Source organism: Castanea sativa, chromosome 6 (assembly GCF_040712315.1).
Source record: "Castanea sativa cultivar Marrone di Chiusa Pesio chromosome 6, ASM4071231v1".
Taxonomy (NCBI): domain Eukaryota; kingdom Viridiplantae; phylum Streptophyta; class Magnoliopsida; order Fagales; family Fagaceae; genus Castanea; species Castanea sativa.
The window spans coordinates 25269460-25294840 of NC_134018.1; the positions used below are offsets into that span (position 1 = coordinate 25269460).

The window sequence follows — 25381 nt, forward strand, 5'->3', positions numbered from 1 at the left end:
CATTAATGCTTGCATTAACACCATACTCACCTGGTAAGTCAAGCTTGTAGGCATTATCATTGATGCGCTCCACTACTTGAAATGGTCCATCACCCCGTGGTAGGAGTTTTGAACGTCGTTTTTCTGGAAAACGATCCTTCCTAAAATGCAACCAAACCCAATCTCCTAGTTCAAACACTACCTTCTTGCGTCCCTTGTTGGCTTGATGGACATATTGTTAAGTCCTCCTTTCGATGTTCAGCCGTGCCTTTTCATGAATCATCTTTACAAATTCTGCTTTCTTTTTGCCATCTAAGTTCACACGTTCACTCAAAGGTAAAGAAGTTAAATCCAAAGGTGACAATGGGTTAAACAATTTCAAATGGTGAAAACTTAGGTGCAGAATGTATACTTCTATTGTAAGCAAATTCAACATGTGGCAAACAATCTTCCCATGTTTTCAAGTTCTTTTTAATGATAGCACGCAACAAAGAAGACAAAGTTCTATTTACTACTTCAATTTGGTCATCCGTTTGTGGATGACAAGTAGTAGAAAACAACAACTTGGTTCCCAACTTTCCCCATAAAGTCTTCCAAAAGTAACTCAAAAACTTTGCATCCCTATCAGAAACGATGGTCCTAGGCATACCATGTAACCTAACAATTTCTTTGAAGAATAAATCAGCTATATGTGATGCATCATCAATTTTGTGACATGCAATGAAGTGTGCCATCTTGGAAAATCTATCTACCACCACAAAAACTGAATCTCTCCCCCTCTTAGTCCAAGGTAAACCTAAAAAAAAATCCATAGAAATATCAGTCCAAGGTTCACTAGGTATTGGCAAAGGGGTGTACAAACCATGGGGTTTCAACTTAGACTTAGCCTGTTTGCATGAGATACACTTCTCACAGATTCTTTCCACATCACGTTTCATATGAGGCAAAAAAAAAATGATCATGCAAAATTCCTAAAGTCTTAGCTACACCAAAATGACCCATCAAACCACCACCATGAACTTCTCTCACAAGCAATTCACGCAAAGAACACCTAGGCACACACAGTTTATTCTCCCAAAACAAAAATCCATCATGCCTATAAAACTTACCAAATGCCACATTTTCACATGCATTGAACACATCACCAAAATCAGAATCTTGTGCACACAAATCCTTAATGTATTCAAAGCCAAGCATTTTTGTATCTAAAATGGAAAGTAAAGCATACCTTCGGGACAATGCATCAGCCACCACATTTTCCTTACCTTGCTTGTATCTGATCACATAAGGAAATGTTTCAATGAATTCCACCCACTTGGCATGGCGTTTGTTCAACCTTTGCAGTCCTTTCAAATGCTTCAAAGATTCATGATCTGTGTGAATCACAAATTCCTTTGGCCATAGGTAGTGTTGCCAATTTTCCAAAGCCCTTACCAAGGCATACATCTCCTTATCATAAATGGGGTAATTTAGGGCTGCCCCACCCAACTTTTCACTGAAATAAGCAACTGGACGGCCTTCTTGCATCAAAACAGCTCCAATACCTATTCCTGAAGCATCACACTCAATTTCAAAAGTTTTAGCAAAGTTAGGTAAAACAAGCAAAGGTGCATTAGTTACCTTTTCTTTGATCTGATTAAATTCCTTTTCTTGTTCTTTCCCCCACTTAAACCGCACATTTTTCTTGATGACTTCAGTAAGAGGGGCGGCTAAGCTACTAAAATCACGCACAAACCGTCTATAGAAACTAGCTAAGCCATGGAAAATCCTCACTTGGCTGATTGTTGTAGGCGTTGGCCACTCTTGGATTGCCTTCACCTTTTCCTCGTCCACCTCAATTCCTCTTTTACTAACAACAAAACCAAGAAACACAAGCTTATCCATACAAAAGGTGCACTTTTTGAGGTTAGCAAACAATCTTTCTTTCCTTAGAATTTCCAAAACAAATTTCAAATGCATTACATGTTCTTCCAAATTTTTGCTATAAATTAGGATATCATCAAAATACACAACTACAAATCTACCAATAAATGCACACAAAACATGGTTCATCAAACGCATAAAAGTGCTTGGAGCATTAGTTAAGCTGAAAGGCATCACTAACCACTCATACAAACCATATTTAGTCTTAAAAGCAATTTTCCATTCATCACCTTCCTTCATCCTAATCTGATGATAACCACTCTTAAGATCAATTTTTGTAAAGACACAAGAACCATGTAATTCATCCAGCATATCATCTAATCTAGGAATGGGATGACGATATTTTACCGTTATGTTGTTAATGGCTCGGCAGTCAACACACATCCTCCATGTTCCATCCTTCTTAGGAACTAATAACACCGAGACCGCACAATGACTCATGCTTTCACGCACGTATCCCTTCTCCAATAATTCACCTACTTGCCTCTGAAGTTCCTTGGTCTCCTCGGAATTACTCCTATAAGCAGGTCGGTTTGGAATTGATGCACCAGGTATGAAATCAATTTGATGTTTAATCCCTCGAATTGGAGGTAAACCATGAGGTACCTCTTTGGGAAGGACATCTTTAAACTCCTACAAAAGAGAAACAATATCGCTCGGCAAAGTACCGACGAAATCATTAGTACATAAAAGAGCCTCCTTGTACATAAGTACAATAAGGGGCTGGTGTGAAAATAATGCCCTCTTGATCTCACTTTTTTTTGCAATGTAATTGAATTTTTCCTCTCTTGCTCTCATTATGGCCGAAATCATCTCTCTTTCTTTTTCACTCTGATCAATGTTTTTCTCTCCTTCTTTTTTTTTAAACTCTTTTTTTTCAATTTCGGCCTTCCTTTCTTTTTCCTTTTTTTTTTTTCATTTGATCTTTGTAACTTTAATTGGTCCTCCCTGACCTGTTTTGGAGTTAATGACACAAGAGTAATAAGTTTCCTTTTAAGAGTGAAAGAATACTTATTTATGAATCCATCATCCGTAACCCTCCGATCATACTGCCATGGTCTTCCCAACAATAAATGGTATGCATGCATGGGAACCACATCACATAGCACCTCATCCTCATATTTACCAATCGATAATGCCACCAACACTTGTCTTGTCACCTTGATTTCGCCACATTCATTCAGCCACTGAAGCCGGTAAGGTTAAGAATGTTTCAAGGTAGTTAAGGCCAATTTTTCCACCAAATAAGTGCTGGCTACGTTTGTGCAACTCCCTCCATCGATAATGACACTGCAAACTTTGTTATTTACAAAGGACCGAATATGAAACAAGTTCTCCCTTTGGTTACTTTCTCCCTCCTTAACCTGCACATTGAGGACTCGCCTTGTTACTAATAAATCTCCAACCAAAGCATTTTTCTCATCATCGGCATCCTCCAAAGATGGCATGTCAACATTATCTACTTCTTCCTCATTCTCCGACTCAAGCTCGCCTTGAGCATTTATCACCATCACTTACGCACTGGATGGCTATGTGTCCCTGCCCTTGACATTTAAAACACTTAATATCACGGGTTTTAGAACTCGAACTCGGTGTTACCTAAAGTAGTGGCGGTCTTTGAGTTGGCACTCTTAGATGGTTCAAATTTTGGCTTATTTTGTAGCTGCTCGTCTCTTTTTGGAGCTGTCTTCCACTAACTAGTGGTAGCCATAGGTTGTCCTCTCCTAGCCAATCCCTTCCGTTTGAATTGCTCCTCCACCTTTATGGCTTGATGAACCATATCCGTCTATTCAACATAGTGCTGCATCTCAACTATATCCGCAATCTCACGATTTAAACCGGGCAAGAACCTAGCCATTGTGGCTTCCCGGTCCTCTTCTACATTAGCCCGGATCATAGCTACCTCCATCTCCTTGTAATACTCATCCACACTCTTGGAACCTTGAGTTAACCTTTGCAACTTTTGATACAGTCCCCTATAATAGTGACTGGGTACAAAACGCTTCCTCATAAGCATTTTCATCTCCTCCCAAGTGTCCACGGGTGGCTCTCTATTCCTCCTCCTATTAATCAATAATTGATCCCACCACAGAATGGCATAACTGGTAAATTCAATTGCAGCCAACTTAACCTTCTTTATCTCCGAATAGTTGTGAAAATCAAACACCATCTCCATTTTAGTTTCCCACTCCAAATAAACTTCAGGATCATTTTTGCCTTGAAAAGATGGGATTTTAATCTTTATGTTTCCTAAATCATTTTCCCTCCTAGGTCTACCCATCCTAGCTTCTCTATTCCCATACCCACGCTCAAATCTGCCTCGGTTCACATATGGCTCATCAACCTCCTCCGACTCCGCCTCTTCCTCAACATTCCGCCATGGAACACGCCCACCTTGTTGCCTATTGTGGATGTCATGTTGCTGGCCTCTAAGAGTTCCCGCTTCTACCCTATCCAATCTCTCATGAATAGGTTTAATTTCAACCCTCAACGTACGCCTCAACTCGCCTGGCAATGCTTACATTTGGAGGTTCTGATCTATTGGTTGTCGAAGTTCTTTGGTTGTGTCTTCTTCTTGATTGCTGGCCATGTTTAAAATCTACAAAACAAAGTTAGAATCCTCACAGGCCCTCCCTCACGTGTTTCACTCAAGAATTGATACACTCGCACTCGTGTTTTCACTCTAAACGGCTTTTACCCTCTTATGGTCTCACACACTCTTGCCTTTTTCCACTCTTTTGTGTCTTCTTTAGTTCTTAATTGAACTTCAAGAAACTAATTCAAAATAATCCAGCAGTAATTCAAAATGAGAAACAACCAAAACTCATCAAAAAGGTCAAGAACTTGAATAAGGTGAGGAACAAGATTGAGAAATTTTTTTTTTTTTTTTTTGAGTAAGGAATAGGAAATAGAATGGAAAAAAAAGATAGTCAAACTTATCTTAGAACCAAAGCTCTGATACCAAAATGATATGAACTCCACCAACAATTGTGATGAAACCCGATAACAATGATGGTTTGGAACCCCAAGATTGTGTAGACAAGATTTGTTGAGCCTTGACCCATCATCTAATCAGATGAAAAACCAAGACTACGATGGATTGAAAACGTCACACCAAGAATTCCTAAGAAACTCTCAAGAATCAAGGTGATAAGTTTGATTGTTTGAACGCCACAAGATTAACTTGATAAGTTCAAGAATCCTTTTAAGAACCAAGAGGAACAAAAGACCTCACAAGGAGAATAATTTTCTGAAAAACCAAAAATTAATTTTTAAAATTCGTACTACACATCTATATACCTGGAACAACCCTCCAAGAATAGGCAAAGTCATAATTACAGTTTTAAAAACAGCACAAAAATTAACCTAAACAAGTTCCCACATTTTTTTGGATTCTTGGACTTTTAAAGACAATCAAACATAGCTAAATGACTAGATTTAATGTATTTTAACACCCTTTAATGGTCAGACCATGTTGGGTGCAAATTTACATGCTAATTAGCCTCTTTAATTACTTTGATGACATGGACTAAGCCTTGATTATTATCTGAGTCCATCTTGGTCTTTTCAGAATCAGCCCAATTCTCTTGGACTAACCCATTTAGTGCTTTCTTGAAATGTTTGGCTCTAAGTCTTGTAATTGGGCCACTAGGAAGTGACAAAGGGTCATGTGCAAATTCAACTTCATTTCCACGTGTATGATCAGCATGACTAGCTCTTTGATTTGCATCAAATGGCTACTGCACCAAGGAAGAGCAATGGTAGTTGATCATATTTCTTAATCATTCAAGAATTGAGGCATGCTTTGAATAAGACACGACACCGACTAAAAAAAAAAATAGTAAATCCCATGCTTAAATATGCAAATCAAGCTGTCTACTCCAAAAAAGTCAAGTTTGAAGGGCATAACCAAGTCATCTACACGTGGGATTTGTCGAAATTTATATTGATAGCTCCAAAAAAAAAAAAGACAAAAAGTAAGGAAGGTTTTTACTTACAGAAATAGGGGATGCATCTATTGATTACTCCAATCAAAGAATAATTAAATAAAAGAGTGAAGGAAGGTTTTACTTTTATAAAACAACATTTAGTCCTGATGGATCTCATTTTCCTAGGGCACATCAAAGGTCATCCACATCCCTTTGTTTCATACTAATTTCTTTTGTTAACTGAAAAATGAACTATGAATTGTTTAGGGTCCACTCTCTTTTTAAAAAATAAATAAATTAAATCTGTTTATATATAATTAATAATAGGTTCGTTCCATTTGAAAAAAAAAAAAAAAGTCAAAATGTAAAACTTACCTTCTAAATTTTACTTTTTGTCATTTCACTTATCTAAATTTAACTTTTACTATTTTAGTTTTTTAAATTTCAATTTTACTCAATTTAGTTCTTCGTTTACTATCCGTTAAATTGTATGGTCAAAGTACCTAAAACGACCCCTTTTTACATTGTAGTTAAAACTAAATTTTTATTTTTGAATTTTAGAAAAAAAAAAACATAAACTAAACCCACTGCCGAGGAAGCAAATCAGAGCAGAAACAAGACTTGTTGCTGTATAGGCACAACGATCAGTATCATCATCCCCATAGTAATCCTGTCGATCTTGTCATCTCCTTTCGAGTATGAAGATTTCCTCAAATCTCTCCCGTGCGAACTGAGAATAGGCTTTCTTTCACTGCAACTCTTTTTTCTCTTCATTAATTCTAAGGAGAAACATAGAAATAATGCTCTGATTTACGCTACTACTTTCCTTCTTGTCTCTATCATTGCACTTGTTCAGTTCCAGCATTCACCAAATGCTTGCTGGCCATATTCAAGAAAATAAAGAAGATTTTATTTCCCCAGAAATTCATTCCTCGTTTCTTGAGGATCGGTAAAAGCAAGACTTATTGAGTATTGTTGAATTTCATTGGGTTTCGGCTGGGCTCCGTCCAGTGATGTCCTCGGCAGTGGATTTATTTAATGTTTTTTTTTAATTAACATTTTTTTTTTCTAAAATTTAAAAATTAATAAAATGTATATTAACTACAGTATAAAAGGACGTTGTTTTGGGTAACTCAAGTATGGAAATTGGAATTAAAAATTATTCATTCAGTTTACGATCTTTGAATTACTTATTTAAAAAATATTTGTTTTGTTAAAACTAATTGAAACTGTTTATTATTGCAAAAAAGAAAGCACAATACCCAAATTAGGAAAAAATGGACATTTGACCCTAATTTACAAATTATGCAGCAAAATATCCTTATTTCGAAAATATTTAGCAAAATAGCCTTATTTTTGAAACTGTTCAATGTAAATCTCGATATTCTCAAAATCAAGTTTTGTATATATTTTTAAGTGTAACTTGACATTAGTAATGTCGAGTTTCACTTAAATTTTCAAATAAATTTAAATGTTAAAATATGCATAAAACTCGACATTGCTAATGTCGAGTTTCACCTGTAACTCGATTTTGTTAAAATTGAATTTCAAAACAGGCGCATTTTGCTAAATAGTTTTAAAATGGGGACATTTTGTTGCATAGTTTATAAATTAGAGACAAATGCCCATTCCCATTCCCATCCCCTCCCCCCTCTCCAAAAAAAATTAATGGTATGTTTGGAAGTTTAGAGAGGGAGGAGAGTAGAGGGGAGGAGAGTAGTGGGGGATGGTTATCATCCACCTTATTTGGATGTTTTTAAAATTAGTAAGGGGTAAAAGAGTAATTAACACTTTCTCTTGTTTGGATGTTTTAAAATTAGGATGGGAAGGAAATGAAATAATTTAAATAGACAAATTTACCCCTATTTGAAAATGGACTTGCAACATTGGTCTATGATTAATTTATTAGATTAAATAATTATGACTATAGCATGCAATATTTTTTTTTGATAATTTTTTTTTCTGATGTGAATTAAATAATCAACATTGGTCTATGATTAAATATTTTTTCTGCTTTTTTATTATACTAAAAAAAACCATCCTTAATTGATAATAATTAAAATAAGAAGAAAATGTTTGGAGGCTGAGGAAAAAGAAATCATGAAAAAAAAAGACTAAAATTATAAATATTAAATGCTTTTTTTTTAATTAAAAAAAAAAAAAAGATTGAGTAAGATCGGATTTTATTTTCCTACGCTTTTTGAGACGTATCTATTCTTTCTTCTTCAGATTTTTGTAATTTTTTATGCTAATTTTGGCACTCACAAACAACGCTAGAATAACTAGATTCATCATTCTATGGATTGTCTCATATTTTCCTTTCACGAAGTTTTCTCAGCTACCAAACAGTTTCAACCAATTCGTTTATGGCAGCACAACTAAACAGCTGAGCCACGGGTGTGGCTGGCTGCTTGGAGCTTAGGGTGGTTGGGAACTCAATGTTTTAAGCTTGTATTAGACTTTCTTTCTTCCCCTGTTTTCGGACTGCTTAAACAGGGCATATACAATGTAATTGTTTTGTTACATTAATGATATTCTATCTTCTTACCTCAAAAAAAGAAAAAGAAAAAAAAGAATAGTTAGATTCAGCGTTCTATATGGATTGTCTTATATTTTCCTTTCACACAGTTTTCTCAGTAGCCAAACGGTTTCTACCAATTCAGTTTTGTTTCTGCAACTAACTTTCTTTGTTGTTTGTTTAGCTTGATCAACTAACTAGATTGTTTATTTGTGTGAAGAAAATGGAGAGGTAGAAGTTGGAGAAGATGAAGCAAAAGGTTGAGAGAGTTGAGAGAAATTTGAGACTAATGAGAGAAATAACGCGAATTTATTTTATGTAATCGGTTTGTAATTTTGTTAATTTAGAAAGAGTAAATTGGAGAATTCATTTGGTTAATAATTTATCTACTCTACTCTCTTTCCAAATCTCTCCAATTTGGAAGAATTAAAAATGAGGGGTTAGAGGTAGTTGAATCCCCTCCAAAATCCTCCAAATTCCTCCCTTCTTCCTTAAAAAACTTCCAAACAAGATAATTGAATTACTCTCCCTCCCTTTACTCTACTCCCCCTTCTTTTTTTAACTTCCAAACAGGCCATAAAGGTCTTGGGTGAAAAACAATTCACACAAAAAAATATTCAGTGTCACAAACTTTCAACTATTTTCTCTTTCCCCGACAGATTTGTTTGGAAGATGAATAATTGTTGTCAACTGAACTGAGTCGCCCAGATTGGTAAGTACGAAATGGTTTGTCTAGAACATGGCACTTATAATCGCAGGCTATATGCCCTCTTTGATGAAGTGCAAAACACAAGCATAAGATAAAGCAGGAAATTTCTATCACGTAGAAAGCCTAAACGGTCTGCAAGAAACCTTAAAAATAAAACAAGGTAATCCAGTATCTTATAGATCGAGGAAATTTCTATCACGTAGAAAGCCTAAACAGTCTGCAAGAAACCTTAAAAATAAAACAAGGTAATCCAGTATCTTATAGATCGAGGGTGCCCATAAAAATTCAATGATACATGAGAAATAAATATTGGAGTGGATGTCAAAAAGACAACATAAATAACAACTATTATGTTCAAGGTTATGCATATCTCTGTACTAACAACAAACTACCCCTAACATCTTGAACTTGAATCTTTGGTGTTAAAAAAGGACCTACTTACAGCTCTCAGCGCACCAAAACTGCCAGGGAGGTCGTTTGCAGCACCAAGGCACCAACCATAAGAGGTGTAACAAGACACAAGCTTAGAATCCAAAGAAGCCAAGCTCACTGGCTCTTTCCTTCTCAAATGTTTCAAAGTACTGATAAATGATTGTTACTGCAAGCAGAATCCCCGTCCCTGAACCAATTGCTCCCATGAAATCTGCCAACACTGTCAATGCACCAATACACATGCCTCCAAATGCTGCAGCAGTGGGTATGTAGCGGTTCAGCTCTTTCTGTAAGTTTGACTCACGATGACCAGGCATCACCATTTGTTGTTCCTGCAATAGTACAAAGTATATAAGATGACATGCTGCCAGGAATACAGATGATGACTGAAGAAAGTATTGCTATATTAATACACTTGTACCTCACTCATCTATCAGATTTTTACATCCATGTGACTGAAGAAAGTATTGCTATATTAATAAATATTTTTAAATTAAAACAAATGATGAAAGTTATAAGAGAGCCAGTTTAACAGTTGAGACCAGATGCACACTGGAGACAAAGAAGGTCCTTCGTGTCATATATACTGCTCAGGTTCATAGCCAAATTGAAGAAATAACTATAATCTTTTATAACCACAAAGCTTATAAATCACTTCAACAATTTGGCGTTCAACTCCCTCAACAGATCCCATATATTTTTGGCCAAAATGCAAAGAAACTTGTAGAATTGAAGACTTCAAAAAAAGTAATTATTAATCATTAATGTAGAAGTATACTTAAACTGTATGTTGAAATAATATAACACTGCCTCAATTTATGATTTGCTGAAATGATATCAGGGACAGTTTTTATTTTTATTCGTAAGTTACACACCAAGTGAGTTTTGAATTTGAACCTACAACCTCACCCTTCACCATTCACTCCTTTTTATGACAGAGAAACTGCTATTTGAGTTCATTGCCCAGATGATAATATGGATCTACGAGGCCAAACTTGATACATCTCCCAAAATAAGTACCAACATCAGTGTAATGACACACAAGTCAAACGTGCTTTATATTTAGATTAAGCTAGGACTGTTCTCTGAAATGGAATGGCTTCCAAATCTCATTTTATTCTTATTAGATTATTTTAAAAAGTTACAAAGTAAAACTCTTCTGTTTCTTTTTGGCTTTCCAAGGAAAAATTTAGTAGAGAAGATTTCAATTTAGGACCTACCCAACACATAACATTTGAGAATGCAACACATATACCATTTTAGAACGTAACACACATTCTAACACCATCCCACCCCTACAACACTTCCCCAAAACATGAGGATAAACAATAAGGAAGACTTATGCCTATGAAGCAACAAGTTATTGCTTTAATTTGGCGGCTCCAGGAATTTTGTTTAGGGGGGGGGGGGGGGGTCATTAACAAACTTAAATTAAGAAAATTTTAATAAAAAGAGAACTTGAATATATCAAGTTATTGACAAAAACAAATAAATAAATGAAGTTTTACTATTTCCCTCTACAAATTATCAAATTTTGAACCGTGATTAGTCTCTAGTTGAAAACTTTGAGAAAACACTGTGGGAAACTAAAAAAACAAAAAAGATAGTTCATTATGAGTATTTATTGCCAATATGGGTAGCTATGACCATTTATATTTTGTTAAGTTTGTCTAACATTTTTATTTTTATGCGGTTGTTATCATCTATTAATTTTTCATTGTTTTTATAAAAATATTTTAAACTAAATAACTAAACTCAACTCATTGACTCTGTATTATTTATTGATGCACACAACCACCCTCATTCATACATGTCTACTTAACCAATTAAATGCTTGAACAATCACTAACTTTACAATTTTTCTTCTTGAATTTTTCTGACTTTATAACAAAAAGTTATTATAACATGATAACAATACACACACATGTAATACACCCTCTCTATTTTCTAATTATTAAATTATATAAAGTTATATTATATTTATACTGTACACAAATATCCTCACACATCATGATTCACACAAATAACATTATAACAAAAAGTAATGCACACAATTAATATTAGACACACTCACATACATATAATATAAATTTATAATAGAGTGACACTTACAGTTCACAAACACTTATAGTTCACAAACACTTGCTAGTACTCTTAGAGTTGGAAATACTTGTAGTAAGAGTGTAAGTTAGGGTGTGCAAAAATATTTTTAACAATAAATTAAAATATTAAACTAACAAAAAAAATATTATAAGTATATATAATTTTCTTTTTTGGGGAAGTCAGGGGTTCATTTGAACCCCCTGAACAAAGGGTAGAGCCGCCCCAATTGATTATCACTCCTAAGCTTTGGCTCAAATGGTTAAAATGATGGGATGGGATGGTCTTGGAGTAGCTCTTACCCAATTCCTTTTTTGCTTCCAAAAGGAAAAAGTTAACTTTTCTTGTTGGTGCGACAATGATTTCAAAATAGGACCCATGCTATCAATATACCAATTCATACATTAAGACATATCCAAATTCCACAGTATCCCCTTACGACTTGAGCCAAGGTCCAAAGATAAATAACAGGAAAGTTCTCCACTTTTTGAGGATATTACATCCTCAATCCCATAATGAATATCCCAATTTCTTTTCTTTTTTTCCCCCCTGAAAACATCCGTCCTTAATCATGTAGCCAAAACTTTAAAATTTTTAGGTGGGGTGTGAGTGTGTTTTTGGGGTGTTGGGGGGGGGGGGGAGGTGGGGTGTTCTTCACCTCTATATGAGATTCATAATGGGATAGAGTGAGGAATTTAACCATCAATGTATAGTCTCAAAATCTTGTTACAAGGACTCTCCAACATGTGTCAAGTTGTGGGTATGTGGAGCAAAGGCTAAATTTACAACATAGGGGAAAGCTAGATTTAAAGAGCATCTCATTTTTTCCCTTCTTCAAAAAGAAGATTAAGTTTTTAGTAACTTAGCTCAATTAACTTGGGTGGTCTTTGTATGCCTGCAATTGGGAAAATTGTTAAATAATTTCCACATTTTTAATACACTTAATAGCATGGTTTCATGGCAGGCCTGCCAAAATCACATGCCATAACCAATACCTATTGTAGCATTGAGTCCAATATTACTTCAACCATCTCCATTAAATACTCTGAAAGATTTCAAAATATGCAATTTGAAATTCAAGTATAACCTTTATGATGTGTACAATGTGCATCTCATGTACAATTTTTAAATAGAATTATACTCAGCACAACCCTCTCTAAACTCCATTTAGAAATGATACCTAGTCAACTTAACAGTGTGTGTAAGACTGCAAGGTCCAAACCTACACAATCCCAACCCAACCTGCCTTCCCATCCATACTATAAAATTAATAATAATTATTGAATGTTACTGAAATGAAACTTAACATTTATATTTAATTAATTATAATAGATTTGAACTTTATAACCATAAATGTGCAACACAACCAGGTTCAAAAGTCCAATCCAGTCATTAGTGTTCAAACTCAGATAGAAGTACTTTTCAAGTAGATTTTTATACTTCAAATATTAAATAAGGATAGTTTTTCATAAAAATAGGGTGGTGAACTGAAACCAAGTTGGAAGCTAAAATTGATCCATAACACAAATTTTTGTAATCAGTTAGATTACCGATTGTCCCAAAAGCTTAAGATGTTAAGAAATAGTGAATTTAACCATTTATCCATAATTCTAACACTCCCCCTTAATCAACACGTGATATTTAGGGCCCGTTTGGTAAAAGAGTTTGAATAATGTTGTTTGGGTGTTTTTGATATACGTGTGAGTAAAAAAATGTGTGGAAATGTGTGTAATGTTGTTTAAAATGTGAGAATGTGAGTTTGAGCTTGCCTACCAAACAGGCCCTTAACATTTTAAATGGGAGGTAAAGTGAAGTTAGGGGTCAAACTCAAGATCTCTTACTCTAATACTTTGTTAAATTACCAATTGTCCCAAAAGCCTAAGCTGTTAGGAATTGGTGAATCACTCATCTAACCATAATTATAACATGAACAACAAATACATGCAAACAATAAGAACACAACGATATACAGGATCAATTCAGAAACATAGCAGTTTATATCACCTACATATAACCGATTTCAATTTCAAAATTCCAAGAACTCCATCTTCATAAGAAACTTAGACAAACAAGAAATAAGGCAAACAAACAAAAAATCGAAACCCATGAGTTTGTCAACCCTGACTTGCTGTTTAAACCACAAGAACACTACCCAGTAAAATCATGAAAGAGATGCACACGCATACATACTTGCAGAGGATGAGAAACTTATATCACAATGAGTTCTTACCTTAAGCTGCTTGGCAACATCTCTCGCAGATGATCCAGAAACTTCAATCCAAGTTTTTGAGAACAATGCACATGCTGACAACATAAACACTAGATAGAACAGTGCATGGAAAGGATTGGCTGCCATATCAGCTAAGCTGCGATATCATATGCAACATATCAATTCAGGTTTACTATCATCACTATAATGATGAATAAGTAAAAGCGCAGATAACTTGCAGAATGGATTCTTCAATTAACCTCCATTCCTGTATTTCATCATGTATTCCATATGGATACAGCAGGATAAGAAGGAACACCCTGGGACTCCTTTAATACATGGTTTTATAGTTTCATATAATGTAAGAACTGTTATATATATATATATATAGTGGGGAATTGAGTTATGGGTGGTTCCACCTTTTTCTTCATTGAATCCAAAACTTTTGAGATTTCCATTGTGGAGGGGGGTTCTTTTTTCTCTTTACGGATTTTTGAGAGAGGACATTCCTCAATGCGTTCTGTGTTTATGGGGAAGGAGAGTGCACTTCGACTCATGATCCTTCTGGAGGATTTATACTCTAAGAAATCACCTGATCAATATGTTAGAACATTTAGAGAAGGTAACTTGGTGTACATCCTTCAACTGGGGTCAAATGCACATGGTAAGTTTCTTATGGTATCAGAACTTCTTCATGGTCGCCGGAAGGGTACTATAGTGATACCAGAAGGAAGATTGGGTTGTGGTTGGCACTATTTCGGCATTAATCTGAGGAAAATATTGAGACCAGCCTCTCTGGTCAGCCAGGGATCTTCTCGGAGAACAAAGGGGGCTACAGAGGTGGAGGCGCCGGCGGAGGGTGACAGATCCCTTTTGCATGGTGGCGAGATAAACCAAGGGAAACCAAACACAGATATCTCATCCTATGCATCAGTGGTGGTGGGGCAGAGGAATAATACCACCATCAGAGGGGTTGAAGGGAAGAAGAAAGCTGCGTTGGGAGGGGTGAAGATTTGGTCAGAAGGCAGTCGCAATCTCAGCAAGAATAGTGTCCTAGGACAGAGGGAGCAGGTTGGAAAGAAGATTGTGTCAGATTCAAGATGTGCTTACCATGATTCTTGCAAGGCTAGTACTCTCGGGCAGAGGGAGCTTCTAGGGGTGAAGATTTTGTCAACGGTAAAGGATATAGATAGTGATGGGAAGAAATCTGAGTTAGCATTGGACCTCTTTATGCGATTGGAACGTGGGTTTGACGGGAGTTGGGCTATTGTGTGGTCTGAGGTAAATGAAGTGGGCCCAAAATCATTTAAACCCTCAAAGCCCATTAAACATATTCCCTCCAGCCCCAAAGTTCCAGCCAAGCCCAGTAGAGAGTGGAGGCCATGTCAAAGTCCAAAAATGTTGAACCCAGCCCACTGCCAGAGAACTGATGTAGTTTCGGGATCCAGAATGAAGATGATGATGGAGGATCGGGTTCCGAGAGTGGGTCTAGTGGGCTCGTGTTCAAGGGAGGAAGAGACGTGGCCGGCGACGAAGTGTGGCGAAGACCCAGTGACCGGAACTGTTGGTGAGGCCCCTAGCGGCGCCGATAAAGCTTTTATCGACGCCGGCAAGGAGCTGACTGGGCTTTCGAGCCCAGATTCCAGATCGCCTCATCGAATGGGGTTTTTGGAGCTGGGTGTCACCGGCGACTTGGTGGCTGGCTCGGACTTGGTTAGGAATGGGCCGGTGAGCAGTGGTCTGATGCCTTTTGTAGATTTGGGTAAAATGTTGGAGGTTCAGCTTGGGGAAGGGGAAACAATTGTGGAAGAGGTGGTTTCAGTTGGGGATTTTCAGGTAGATTCTGGGCTCTCCATTCTTCCTAGGGAGTCCAATGGGGGGGTGGTCAGTGGTGGTGGCAGTGGAGAGAACGATAATTGTGTGTTGGACTGTGAACCTTTGTCTCTTTGGGTTCCTTTTGATCCAAACGTGGGTACTTTGACTCAGGAATTTGTAGAGGGAGCACAGAGGAATGTATCTGGTCCACACTCGGATTGGGTATCCAAGCTGATGAAAAAATTCTGCAAATTGGTGGGGTTCCCTATTGTGAAACATGAAGATCAATGTTTGGCCCTTTTTAGCATTCTAGAACAGGACTGCCTCAAGGTGAACGACAAAGAGGTGGCTAAGAGACCTGTTAAGTCAGGGACACGAGGCCTTAGGGAGCTTAAGGGGCTGATTTCAGATGTCAATTATGAGGGGGCCATTGCTAGGAGTAAGAGCAGAGACTCTTTGACTGATTTGGGGGGTGCTAGTAGTTTTAAATGACGATACGACTGCTTTCTTGGAATGTAAGGGGGCTTAATAATCCCCGGAAGAGAGAGGTGTGTAAGAACCTCCTAAAAGAGTGGAAGTGCGATTTTGTGTGTATTCAAGAAACGAAAGTTTCGTCTATTGATGGGGTCTTTGTTCGGAGTTTATGGGGTAGCCCGTTCACTGATTGGGCTGCTTTGGATGCTGTACAGTCCTCAGGTGGGGTCTTGCTGATTTGGGATAAGAGGGTTTTTGAGAAGTTGGATTTTAGTGTGGGTCAGTTCTCTATCAGTGTATTACTGAGAGGAGTGGTGGATGATTTTGTGTGGGCTTGTTCAGGTGTGTATGGACCTAATGACAATGGGCAACGGCCTAATTTGTGGGGGGAGCTGTCTCAGGTTCGCGCTAGGTGGCCTGTGGCGTGGTGTCTGGTAGGTGATTTTAATATTATCAGATATCCAAGTGAGAGACTTGGCTGTGAGACTTTCAGCCCCGCTATGCACGCATTCTCAGATTTCATAGAGAATAATTCCTTAGTTGATTTACCTTTAGAGGGGGCTTCGTTCACTTGGTTTAGAGATTCCGGTCTTCCCTCTATGTCAAGAATCGACAGGGCCTTGGTCTCTCCTGATTGGGAGGAGCACTTCGAGAATGTATCCCAACGGGTGCTTCCCCGTATTCTTTCAGACCACTGCCCCCTTCTGCTGGAAGCTGGTGTTGTTCGGCGTGGGCGAAGTGCATTTAAATTTGAGAACATGTGGTTAAAGGAAGAGGGCTTTGTTGATAGAGTTAAGCAGTGGTGGGGTAGCTACAGTTTTGAGGGCTCTTCAAGCTTCATCTTGGCCCAAAAGTTGAAGGCTCTAAAAGCAGACTTAAAAAAGTGGAACAGAGAGGAGTTTGGTGATTTGGCTTTTAGAAAGAAGAAATTGTTGACTGAGTTGATGGGGTTAGATCTGAGAGAGGAGCTAGTGGGTCTTTCTAGTGAGGATCAGATTCGGCGTCTCCATCTCAAAGGGGACTTTGAGCACTTGGCTATTCTTGAGGAGACTTCATGGAGGCAAAAGTCGAGAGCCTTATTCGTGAAAGAGGGAGATAATAATACTCGGTTTTTCCATAGATTAGCAAACTCCCATAGAAATGCTAATCAAATTAAAAGGATGGAGGTGAACGGTATCCTTTATGAGGAAGAGAATGATGTTCGCTCTCAAATAGTCCTCTTTTACCAAGAGTTGTATAAGGAAACTGAGGTGGGGCGTCCTTCTATGGATGGGTTAGAATTTGCCCGTATTGAAGAGGGGGATCGGGAGTCTTTAGAGAAGGAGTTTACAAAGGAGGAAGTATTCCAGGTTCTAAAGGAGATGGAGGGGGATAAAGCCCCGGGTCCTGACGGCTTTACCATGGCCTTTTTTCAGAATTGTTGGAGTGTCGTGGAAAGGGATGTAATGGATTTTTTTGAAGATTTTCATCGGCATGCTTCGTTTGAAAGGTCTTTAAATGCTTCGTTCCTCACTTTAATTCCTAAGAAGTGCAGTGCCGTTAACATTAAAGACTATCGCCCCATTAGTTTGGTGGGTAGTGTTTATAAGCTGTTGTCTAAGGTGCTGGCCAATAGGATGAGAAGGGTTTTGGATAATCTCATTTCTGAGACTCAGAATTCGTTTGTTGGCGGAAGGCAGATTCTGGATTCTGTGCTTATTGCTAATGAATGTTTGGATAGCAGGTTGAAGAGCAAAATTCCGGGTGTGGTTTGCAAGCTGGATATTGAGAAAGCTTATGATCACGTTAACTGGGAGGCCTTGTTTTATTTGCTGGGCCGGATGGGTTTTGGGGAGAAATGGAGGAGGTGGATTAAAGCTTGCGTTACGTCTGTTCGATTCTCAGTCCTTGTAAATGGTTCCCCTGAGGGATTTTTTGGTAGCTCTCGTGGGTTGAGACAAGGGGATCCGCTATCTCCGTTGTTATTTCTTTTGATAATGGAGGTTTTAAGTAGGCTGTTGCAGAAGACAGAGGAGTGTAATCTTATTCGGGGTTTCCAGGTGGGAGCTGTGAATTCTGCTGGGGTGAGTATTTCCCATCTTTTATTTGCGGATGACACCATCATTTTTTGTGAGGCCTCTAGGGAGCAGCTTCTGTCAATTAGGCTGGTGTTGTCTTGTTTTCAGGCGTTCACGGGTTTGAAGGTCAATGTGGGGAAAAGCGAGATTGTCCCCGTGGGGGAGGTGACTAATCTTGATGCTTTGGCTAATGTGCTACAATGTAGAGTAGGCAAATTGCCTATGAAGTATTTGGGGATGCCATTGGGATCTCCTTTTAAGTCCCCCTTGATCTGGAATCCTATTTTGGAAAAAATGGAGAAGAGGCTCTCTGGGTGGAAGCGTCTCTATTTATCTAAGGGTGGGAGGCTCATGTTAATTAAGAGCACTCTCTCATGTCTCCCGACTTACTTTCTATCACTCTTTACTATTCCTAAAGCTGTGGCGGCTAGATTGGAATATATTCAGAGGAAGTTCCTTTGGGGGTCTTCGGAGGGGGGATTCAAATATCCTTTGGTGGCCTGGGAGAAGGTGTGTATTCCCGTCGAGAAGGGTGGATTGGGGTTAAGAAAGGTGGTGTCGTTTAATCAGGCTTTATTAGGGAAGTGGTTGTGGAGATATGGCCACGAAGATACTCACCTGTGGCGTCGTGTTATTTCTTCTAAATATGGAGAGGGGCTAGGGGGGTGGAGGACTAAGGCTTGCAGGAGGTCCCATGGGTGCGGCCTTTGGAGAAGCATTAATGAAGGTTGGGAGAATTTTTCTAAGCATCTTTCATTTGTAGTGGGGGAAGGCACTCGTATCCGCTTTTGGCATGACAGGTGGGTTGGTGATGCTACTCTAAAAGTTCTCTATCCTGAGCTTTACGAGTGTTCATCGGTCAAGGATGCCTGTATTTCAGAAGTTTTGTGGATTCCAGAAGGGGGTACTGTTAGAGTGTGGAATATAACGTTTTATAGAGCTTTTGAGGATTGGGAGTTGGCGGCTTCGTATTCTCTTCTCCGGCTTATCCAAGCTCGTATCCCTCAGGGTAGTAGGAGAGACATCCTTTATTGGAGGCTCAAAGGGGATGGTATGTTTGATGCTCGGTCTTATTACCTAGCGATCCGGGGTGCTTCGGATTCTTGGCTTCCTTGGAAGGGGGTTTGGAAACCTAAGATCCCTAAGCGGGTGGCGTTCTTTCTGTGGTCTGCTGCTCATAGCCGGATTCTCACCCTGGATAACCTCATGCTTAAGGGTAGGCCTTTGGTTAATAGGTGTTGTTTGTGTTGCATGGATGGGGAGTCGGTTAACCACCTTCTCCTGCACTGTCCTGTTACCCACTCTCTATGGTATTCGATGCTTCAGGCCTTTGGGATTCCTTGGGTTATGCCAGGATCGGTGGCGGAATTGATCTCTTGCTGGCATCAGTGGCATGGAAAGGATAAGTCGGACATATGGAATTTGATTCCAGGGTGCTTAATGTGGACTGTGTGGTTGGAGCGGAATCGCCGTTCCTTTGAGGACAAAGAGAAGACCTTGTTTGAGCTAAAGCTTTTATGCCAGCGTAATCTATTAGAGTGGTCTCGGTGTTGGGGGTTTACTAATTGTTCTTCTCTCTCAGTGTTTATGTCCTCTCTTAGCTTTGTTCCCTAGTAGTTTTTCTCATTCTCTTGTTGTTCATCATCATGAACTTCTTGTATGTCTTTCTTTTTCTTTTCTATATAAGCTTTCTGATTACTTATCAAAAAAAAATACATCTCCATGAATAAAAAAATTAATAGTTTTATGGATAAGGTTCAGATACTGCAGGATACCAGCTGAATACAGCATTCATATGCCCGGGTCTAAAAAGGAATCCTTTTGGGGCATGTTGGGCCGCAGGAAGGGGGGTTCAATATGCAATATCTAGTATTTGAAGAAGTTAAAAATCCTTGAAATTTTCAATTTCTATGCACATCATACATGAATTATGGATCCTGTTTACTTCTGTTATTTGTAGCTTATAAAATACTTTTGTTTATGTATATTTTAATTTGGCAATGTTACACATGCACCCAATAGGTCTTGAACCCACGACCTCATCCTCCACCTTACTTTACAAAGAAAGCAAGTGTAATTTAATCTAGAGCTCATTGACCTTGTGTGTTTATTAATATGTTTTTTATTTTTTATTTTTTTTATGTTTATTATTTGTCTTTTGAAGTGTAAATTACTATATTACAACCTTAATATATACATATATTTATATACAAGCTGAGTTCTGATTGAAATCGCATCTCCCCTTATAAAAAAAGGGGGTAAGGTCATGGGTTTGAACCCACCGGCCGGTTGCGTCCACACTAATTGATTAATGTATTACAACTGTATTGTATCCCAGTTATTGAAAAACTAACTAATCACTGTGTTCAGATCATATGTTGTTTTCGTTTCATTGCTACGACACACATAACCAATAGGTCTTGAACCCACAACCTCAAAATTTCACCCCTACTCTTATGAGGAGATAATTGAATTTGGGCTAAAGCCCATATCATTGACTGCTCATATTGTATCATAGATAACTAATATCCAAGTATGAATGCAAGATCAAATTTACAACAAAATGCAATCTCTATAAGAAAAAATAAAAATTCTTAATTACCTTGATGGTGCAGTGATATAATATGCTAGACCACCGACAGGAATAGATTGACCACTTGAATATTCAGATTCCTTCCATTTACCCAAAAGATTTACCAGAAAATTTCCACTGTACTTCCTGTAGAGCAGCTGCACAATCACCAAACCAAAAATAAAATAATAATTTCAGATATACATTTGAAGTGCTAATCGAACTTGTTGATACAAGAGCAGTACCTACCTGGGAGATAAAGTAAAGATTGGATACAAGTGCAGAATGTAGAATAATGGGCATGTTGGAGGTATAGAAGAGCTTGATTGGATATGAACCCTGCTGACCACGGGCATTCTTTGACCTCACAGGCAAAACCACACGGAAACCTTGGAAATAGATTACAATTAGAAAGACCAAGACCGTAGCAAGCAGGTTTGTGACATTTGGAAGATTCTGGCGATAAAAAGCCTCCCGGAGAGCCCGAACCTTGTCGGTTCGAGTTATCAGGAGATGGAATAGGGCAATAACAGCACCCTCAAATTCAGCTCCTCGTCCACTGTTAATAGTGGTGGGACTAAATGCTTTCCAGATAATATTTTCACTGCAAAAAAATAATATATATATATATATAAAACTCTTCTTCTTCTTTAAAATCATCAGGAAATACATTAATTTTATATATGTATATATATTTATAAAAGGAGAGTAGAATAGTCACCAGATATTGGTTGCTATGAAAAGTGAAATTCCAGAGCCTAGACCATATCCTTTCTGAAGAAGTTCATCTAAACATATGACAATAATACCAGCAAAGCAGAGCTGAATGATAATTAGAATGGCATTTCCAACTCCAAGTTGGCTAACACTACCATACATGCCGGAGAGAACATAGGCAACAGCCTCACCCACAGCAATTAGAATGCCAAGTAACTTCTGAGCACCATTCCTGGAGGGTAAGTCATTATCATTATCATGATCATAATGAAGCAGCAAAAATAACAAACCAAAAAATAAAGAAAGAAAGAAAGAAACTTTTCTTACAAGAGTGCGCGATCCTCACGCACATTATTGTCGACTTCAATGATCTTGGAGCCAGCAAGGAGTTGCATGACGAGTCCAGAAGTGACAATTGGGGTGATTCCAAGTTCCATGACAGTCCCTCTGTTGGAAGCAAGAATAACACGCATCCAATAGAATGGATCCGCACCTGTTGTAGAGTGTATGCCATAGAGAGGGAGCTGACTACATACCAAGAATATGAATAGAGATATCACTGTATATATCACCTTCTCTCTGAATGGAACTTTTCTATCAGCGCTCTCAACTTCTGGCAGGAATGAAAGAAATGGCCTCACCAAATGAAGCACCCTAAATCCTCCTCCCATCTTCCTCTTTCTCTTTCTCTTTCCCTTTCAATCCAACCTGCACAATAAATAAGAAACAAATCACCAATAGTAATCTGATTACACTTCTTTTTAAATGAAAAATAAGTTTTTAGTTCCAAATCACAGAGAAGCAAACAAAATTTACAACAAAGATGATTGACTATACATAATAGCTCAAAATTAAAATTTCAAAAAAAAAAAAAATTAGTACCCAACATCTATCTATCTATCAACATGAGTGTTTTATATATATATATATATATACACACACACATACATAAAATAGTAGTCGAAAATCGAATAGACAGATCTTGAATGAAAACAGAGCGAGATTATATTATATAAAGAGATTTTTGTTGAGGTCCAGAAAGTAACCTTTAAAAGTCGAAGAAGATATATGTGATTGATGAGAGTTTCAAATGACAAAAAGAAAGAGCGCAAGTGGATCTGATGAACAAAAACAAGCTTAGATCTATCAGTTTTATTAAAAATAAAGAGGGAGAGAGGGAGGACGCACTTAGCCACGATGTAATAGCCATTTAAACTTTGACGTGTGTCAAACAACAGTGACGTGGACTTCCCTCACAAAGAGAGACGGCATGTTTGACCCATTATCCGCTTTGAATTTTTTTTTTTTTTTTTTCTCTTTTACATATTTGAATTTGTCTTTAGCTTAGGTTATGACTATTTGGTGGGTTACATGCTAAGGGTTGTTTTTTTTTTTTTTTTTTTTTTTCCATCACTCATCACTTTTCACTCAATTTTCGTCACTCATCACTTAAAATACCTAAATTTCCTATACCCACCCGTTTGGCACACTTCACTCAGCTTCTCATCACTCAATTTTTCTACTTTTTTATGGAATTCATACCTGTAAATTGGTCAGACCCTTTTATTAAGCCGATCGATCAGATATCCATATCCACAAACCCACAAAAAAAAAAAAATACAAAACCCAAGTTAGAACTGCTACCCACCACCACTGCACTTACCACCACAAAAAAATACTCACCATCCACTACAAACAACAAATCCTAGAAAAAAAAAAAAAAGCCCTCCACCACTCACCAAACCCAAAAAAAATCCACACCCAAATCGACAAGCAACCCACCGATTCAAGACTAAAATTCAAACTGATTCAACATCGAGTCAACATCAAACTCAACCGACTCAACACCAAAACTCACACTGATTCAACACTAAAACTCAGACCGATTTAACACTGAAACTCAAACAAACACCAACAACAACCTGAAACTCAAACTGATTCAATCCGAAACTCAAACAACAGCACTAGCAACCCGAAACACAAATAAACCCCCAGTAACCTGAAGCCCATAACACTGGTCAGAGAGAATAGAAGCAACAGAGACAAATGATAAATAGATCGGCAACTGGGGGAAGAGAGAGCACTGGTTTGAGAGAGAGCCTTTGATTTTGTTGAGAGATAAAGAACTGATGAGAGATGGAGATGGAGAGAAGAGTGGCTTGGGAAGAGAAGGGGAAAAGGAAAAAAAAAAAAAAAAAGATGGTCTGAAGGATGAGAGAGTCGTTGGTAGTCAATGAGCTAGTAAGGAAAAGATTAGACATAGAAAACGGGGCCACCATGTGAATATATTTACGAAATTGCCATAGGAAACTAAGTTTTGGAAACTAAAAACACATAAAAATGTGTTTTCAGTTTCCATAACTCATCACTCAAAAATCAGAAAATTGAGTGATAGAAACAAAAACCAAACAGACTTCTAAACCGTGGGACCCACATATTTTGAGTTATGGGTGATGGAAACACAAAAACCAAACAGCCTCTAACTCTCCCTAGTAGGAGCCTTCTCTCTCGGTCTAAGCGAAAGTTCCCCCCCCCCTTCATTCTTTTAGGGTTCCTCTTGGCCAGCCATAAACCCAATCTATGTGCAGTAGTCCACTCTCCCACCTGCTATGGAAGAAAAAGTCCTGAATGAACTCAAAAATCTCAAGTTAACCAAGGAAAAGGAGAAGAAATACGCATCACACACCAATCCAGTCACCCATCTTGAAGAATGTTCACTAAGGCTTTTTGGAAAACTGCTTTCAAACCGTCAACAGAACGTTTGTGCCCTTAAGAACACTCTCCGAATGGCTTGAAAGCTTGGTTCTAACCTACGAATAGTCGAGGTTGGCAATGATATACTGCATTCAAGTTTAGTTCTAGATATCAAATGGAATGGGTTGAAAAGAGTGGCTCGTGGAACTTTGAAAACAACCTCCTCCTCCTGTGTCGCTAGAAAAAAGGTCTATCCTTTACAAATATAGTTTTCACGCATGCCCCTTTTTTGGGTCCAAGTCTGGGGCCTACCCTTTAAGTTCATGGATGAAGAGGTAGGTAAAGATATTGGCGGCACAATCGGAAATTTCCTAGAAGTTGACAAACGTTCTTGGCAATCCGACCAAGCAAAGTTTATGCATATAAGGGTTGATGTCCACCTAAATATGCCCCTATGATGAGGGGGCTATGTCTCCAGCTCTGAGGGAGGCAAACATTGGGTCACTTTCAAATACGAGCGGCTCCCAACAATCTGCTTTATATGAAGAAAAATTGGTCACAATATAAAACACTATGTAGAAACTACCAACTAGCAAGAGGTAGAAAAAAAGTATGGGGACTGGATGAAGGCTAGTTGGTTTTCTAAGGGTAGGCAAAGCAAAACCCAGACCACCAGCAGCGAGGACCAAGCCGTGACGAATTTGGGAACCGGCGGCGTGGGATATCTTGCACCTTCTGACAATTCAAGCATGCCCAAGTCAGCTAGTCTTGGGGGAAACAATATCCCTGAGGAAAATCTAGCATTAAGGAATGTTCCAGAGGCAAGCGTTGCGACAAACCAAACTGCTTTGCTATAACAGGCGGCGAAAAACCAGAATGGATGGGACAAGGCAGAAAATTTGAAAGGCAACCAAAAGAAAAAGGAAAACTCTTGTGATTTGCAAAGAAAGTTGACCTTTGGCAGCACCCAAGACCCTAAAAATGAAAAAAGGGCTTCGAATTCTAGAGTGGGCCAACTGAAGTCTTCTAATTCTAAAGCCCAAGAGGCTACAAGCCCATTAAGGCCAAAGCTAGAGCAAAACTGTAAATTTAATGTTAACACCCTGGGGCACGCCCCACCCAACAAAAGAAGGCTAATCTAAAGAGAATTTCCAGACAAAAAGCCCAAGATGATGTCCAAGCCCAAGACACCGAGATGCTTACCACTAACGTTGAAGTGGGCTTTAAAAGACCAGGTTACTCTAAAACTTTAG

At 38.2% G+C, this 25381-nt stretch overlaps 1 protein-coding gene across 2 annotated transcripts; it reads right to left on the bottom strand.

The window, feature by feature from the left end:
• Positions 1–9287: 9287 nt before the first annotated feature.
• Positions 9288–22620, bottom strand: LOC142638976 (uncharacterized). Of its 2 annotated transcripts, none has more exons than XM_075813053.1 (7): positions 22481–22620; positions 21762–22142; positions 21439–21666; positions 20967–21321; positions 20748–20875; positions 13821–13956; positions 9288–9822 (listed from the first exon to the last, which is right to left on the bottom strand). In XM_075813053.1, exons 2-7 carry the CDS (start codon positions 22103–22105, stop codon positions 9583–9585), a joined length of 1431 nt encoding a protein of 476 aa, XP_075669168.1. In that variant the 5' UTR covers positions 22106–22142; positions 22481–22620; the 3' UTR covers positions 9288–9582. The 2 variants fall into 2 exon arrangements, with proteins under 2 accessions (XP_075669168.1, XP_075669169.1); XM_075813054.1 differs by having other exon boundaries at positions 22383–22495.
• Between the last annotated feature and the right edge of the window lie 2761 nt (positions 22621–25381).

Bases quoted from the DNA above. Each gene is read 5' to 3' on its own strand.
- LOC142638976 (XM_075813053.1), bottom strand. From the start codon at position 22,105: ATGGGAGGAGGATTTAGGGTGCTTCATTTGGTGAGGCCATTTCTTTCA. The intron at 21,667-21,761 runs GTAAGAAAAGTT...CTTACCCTCCAG, and splicing joins CGTGAGGATCGCGCACTCTT to GAATGGTGCTCAGAAGTTAC. The intron at 13,957-20,747 runs GTAATTAAGAAT...ATGATATCGCAG, and splicing joins TATATCACTGCACCATCAAG to CTTAGCTGATATGGCAGCCA.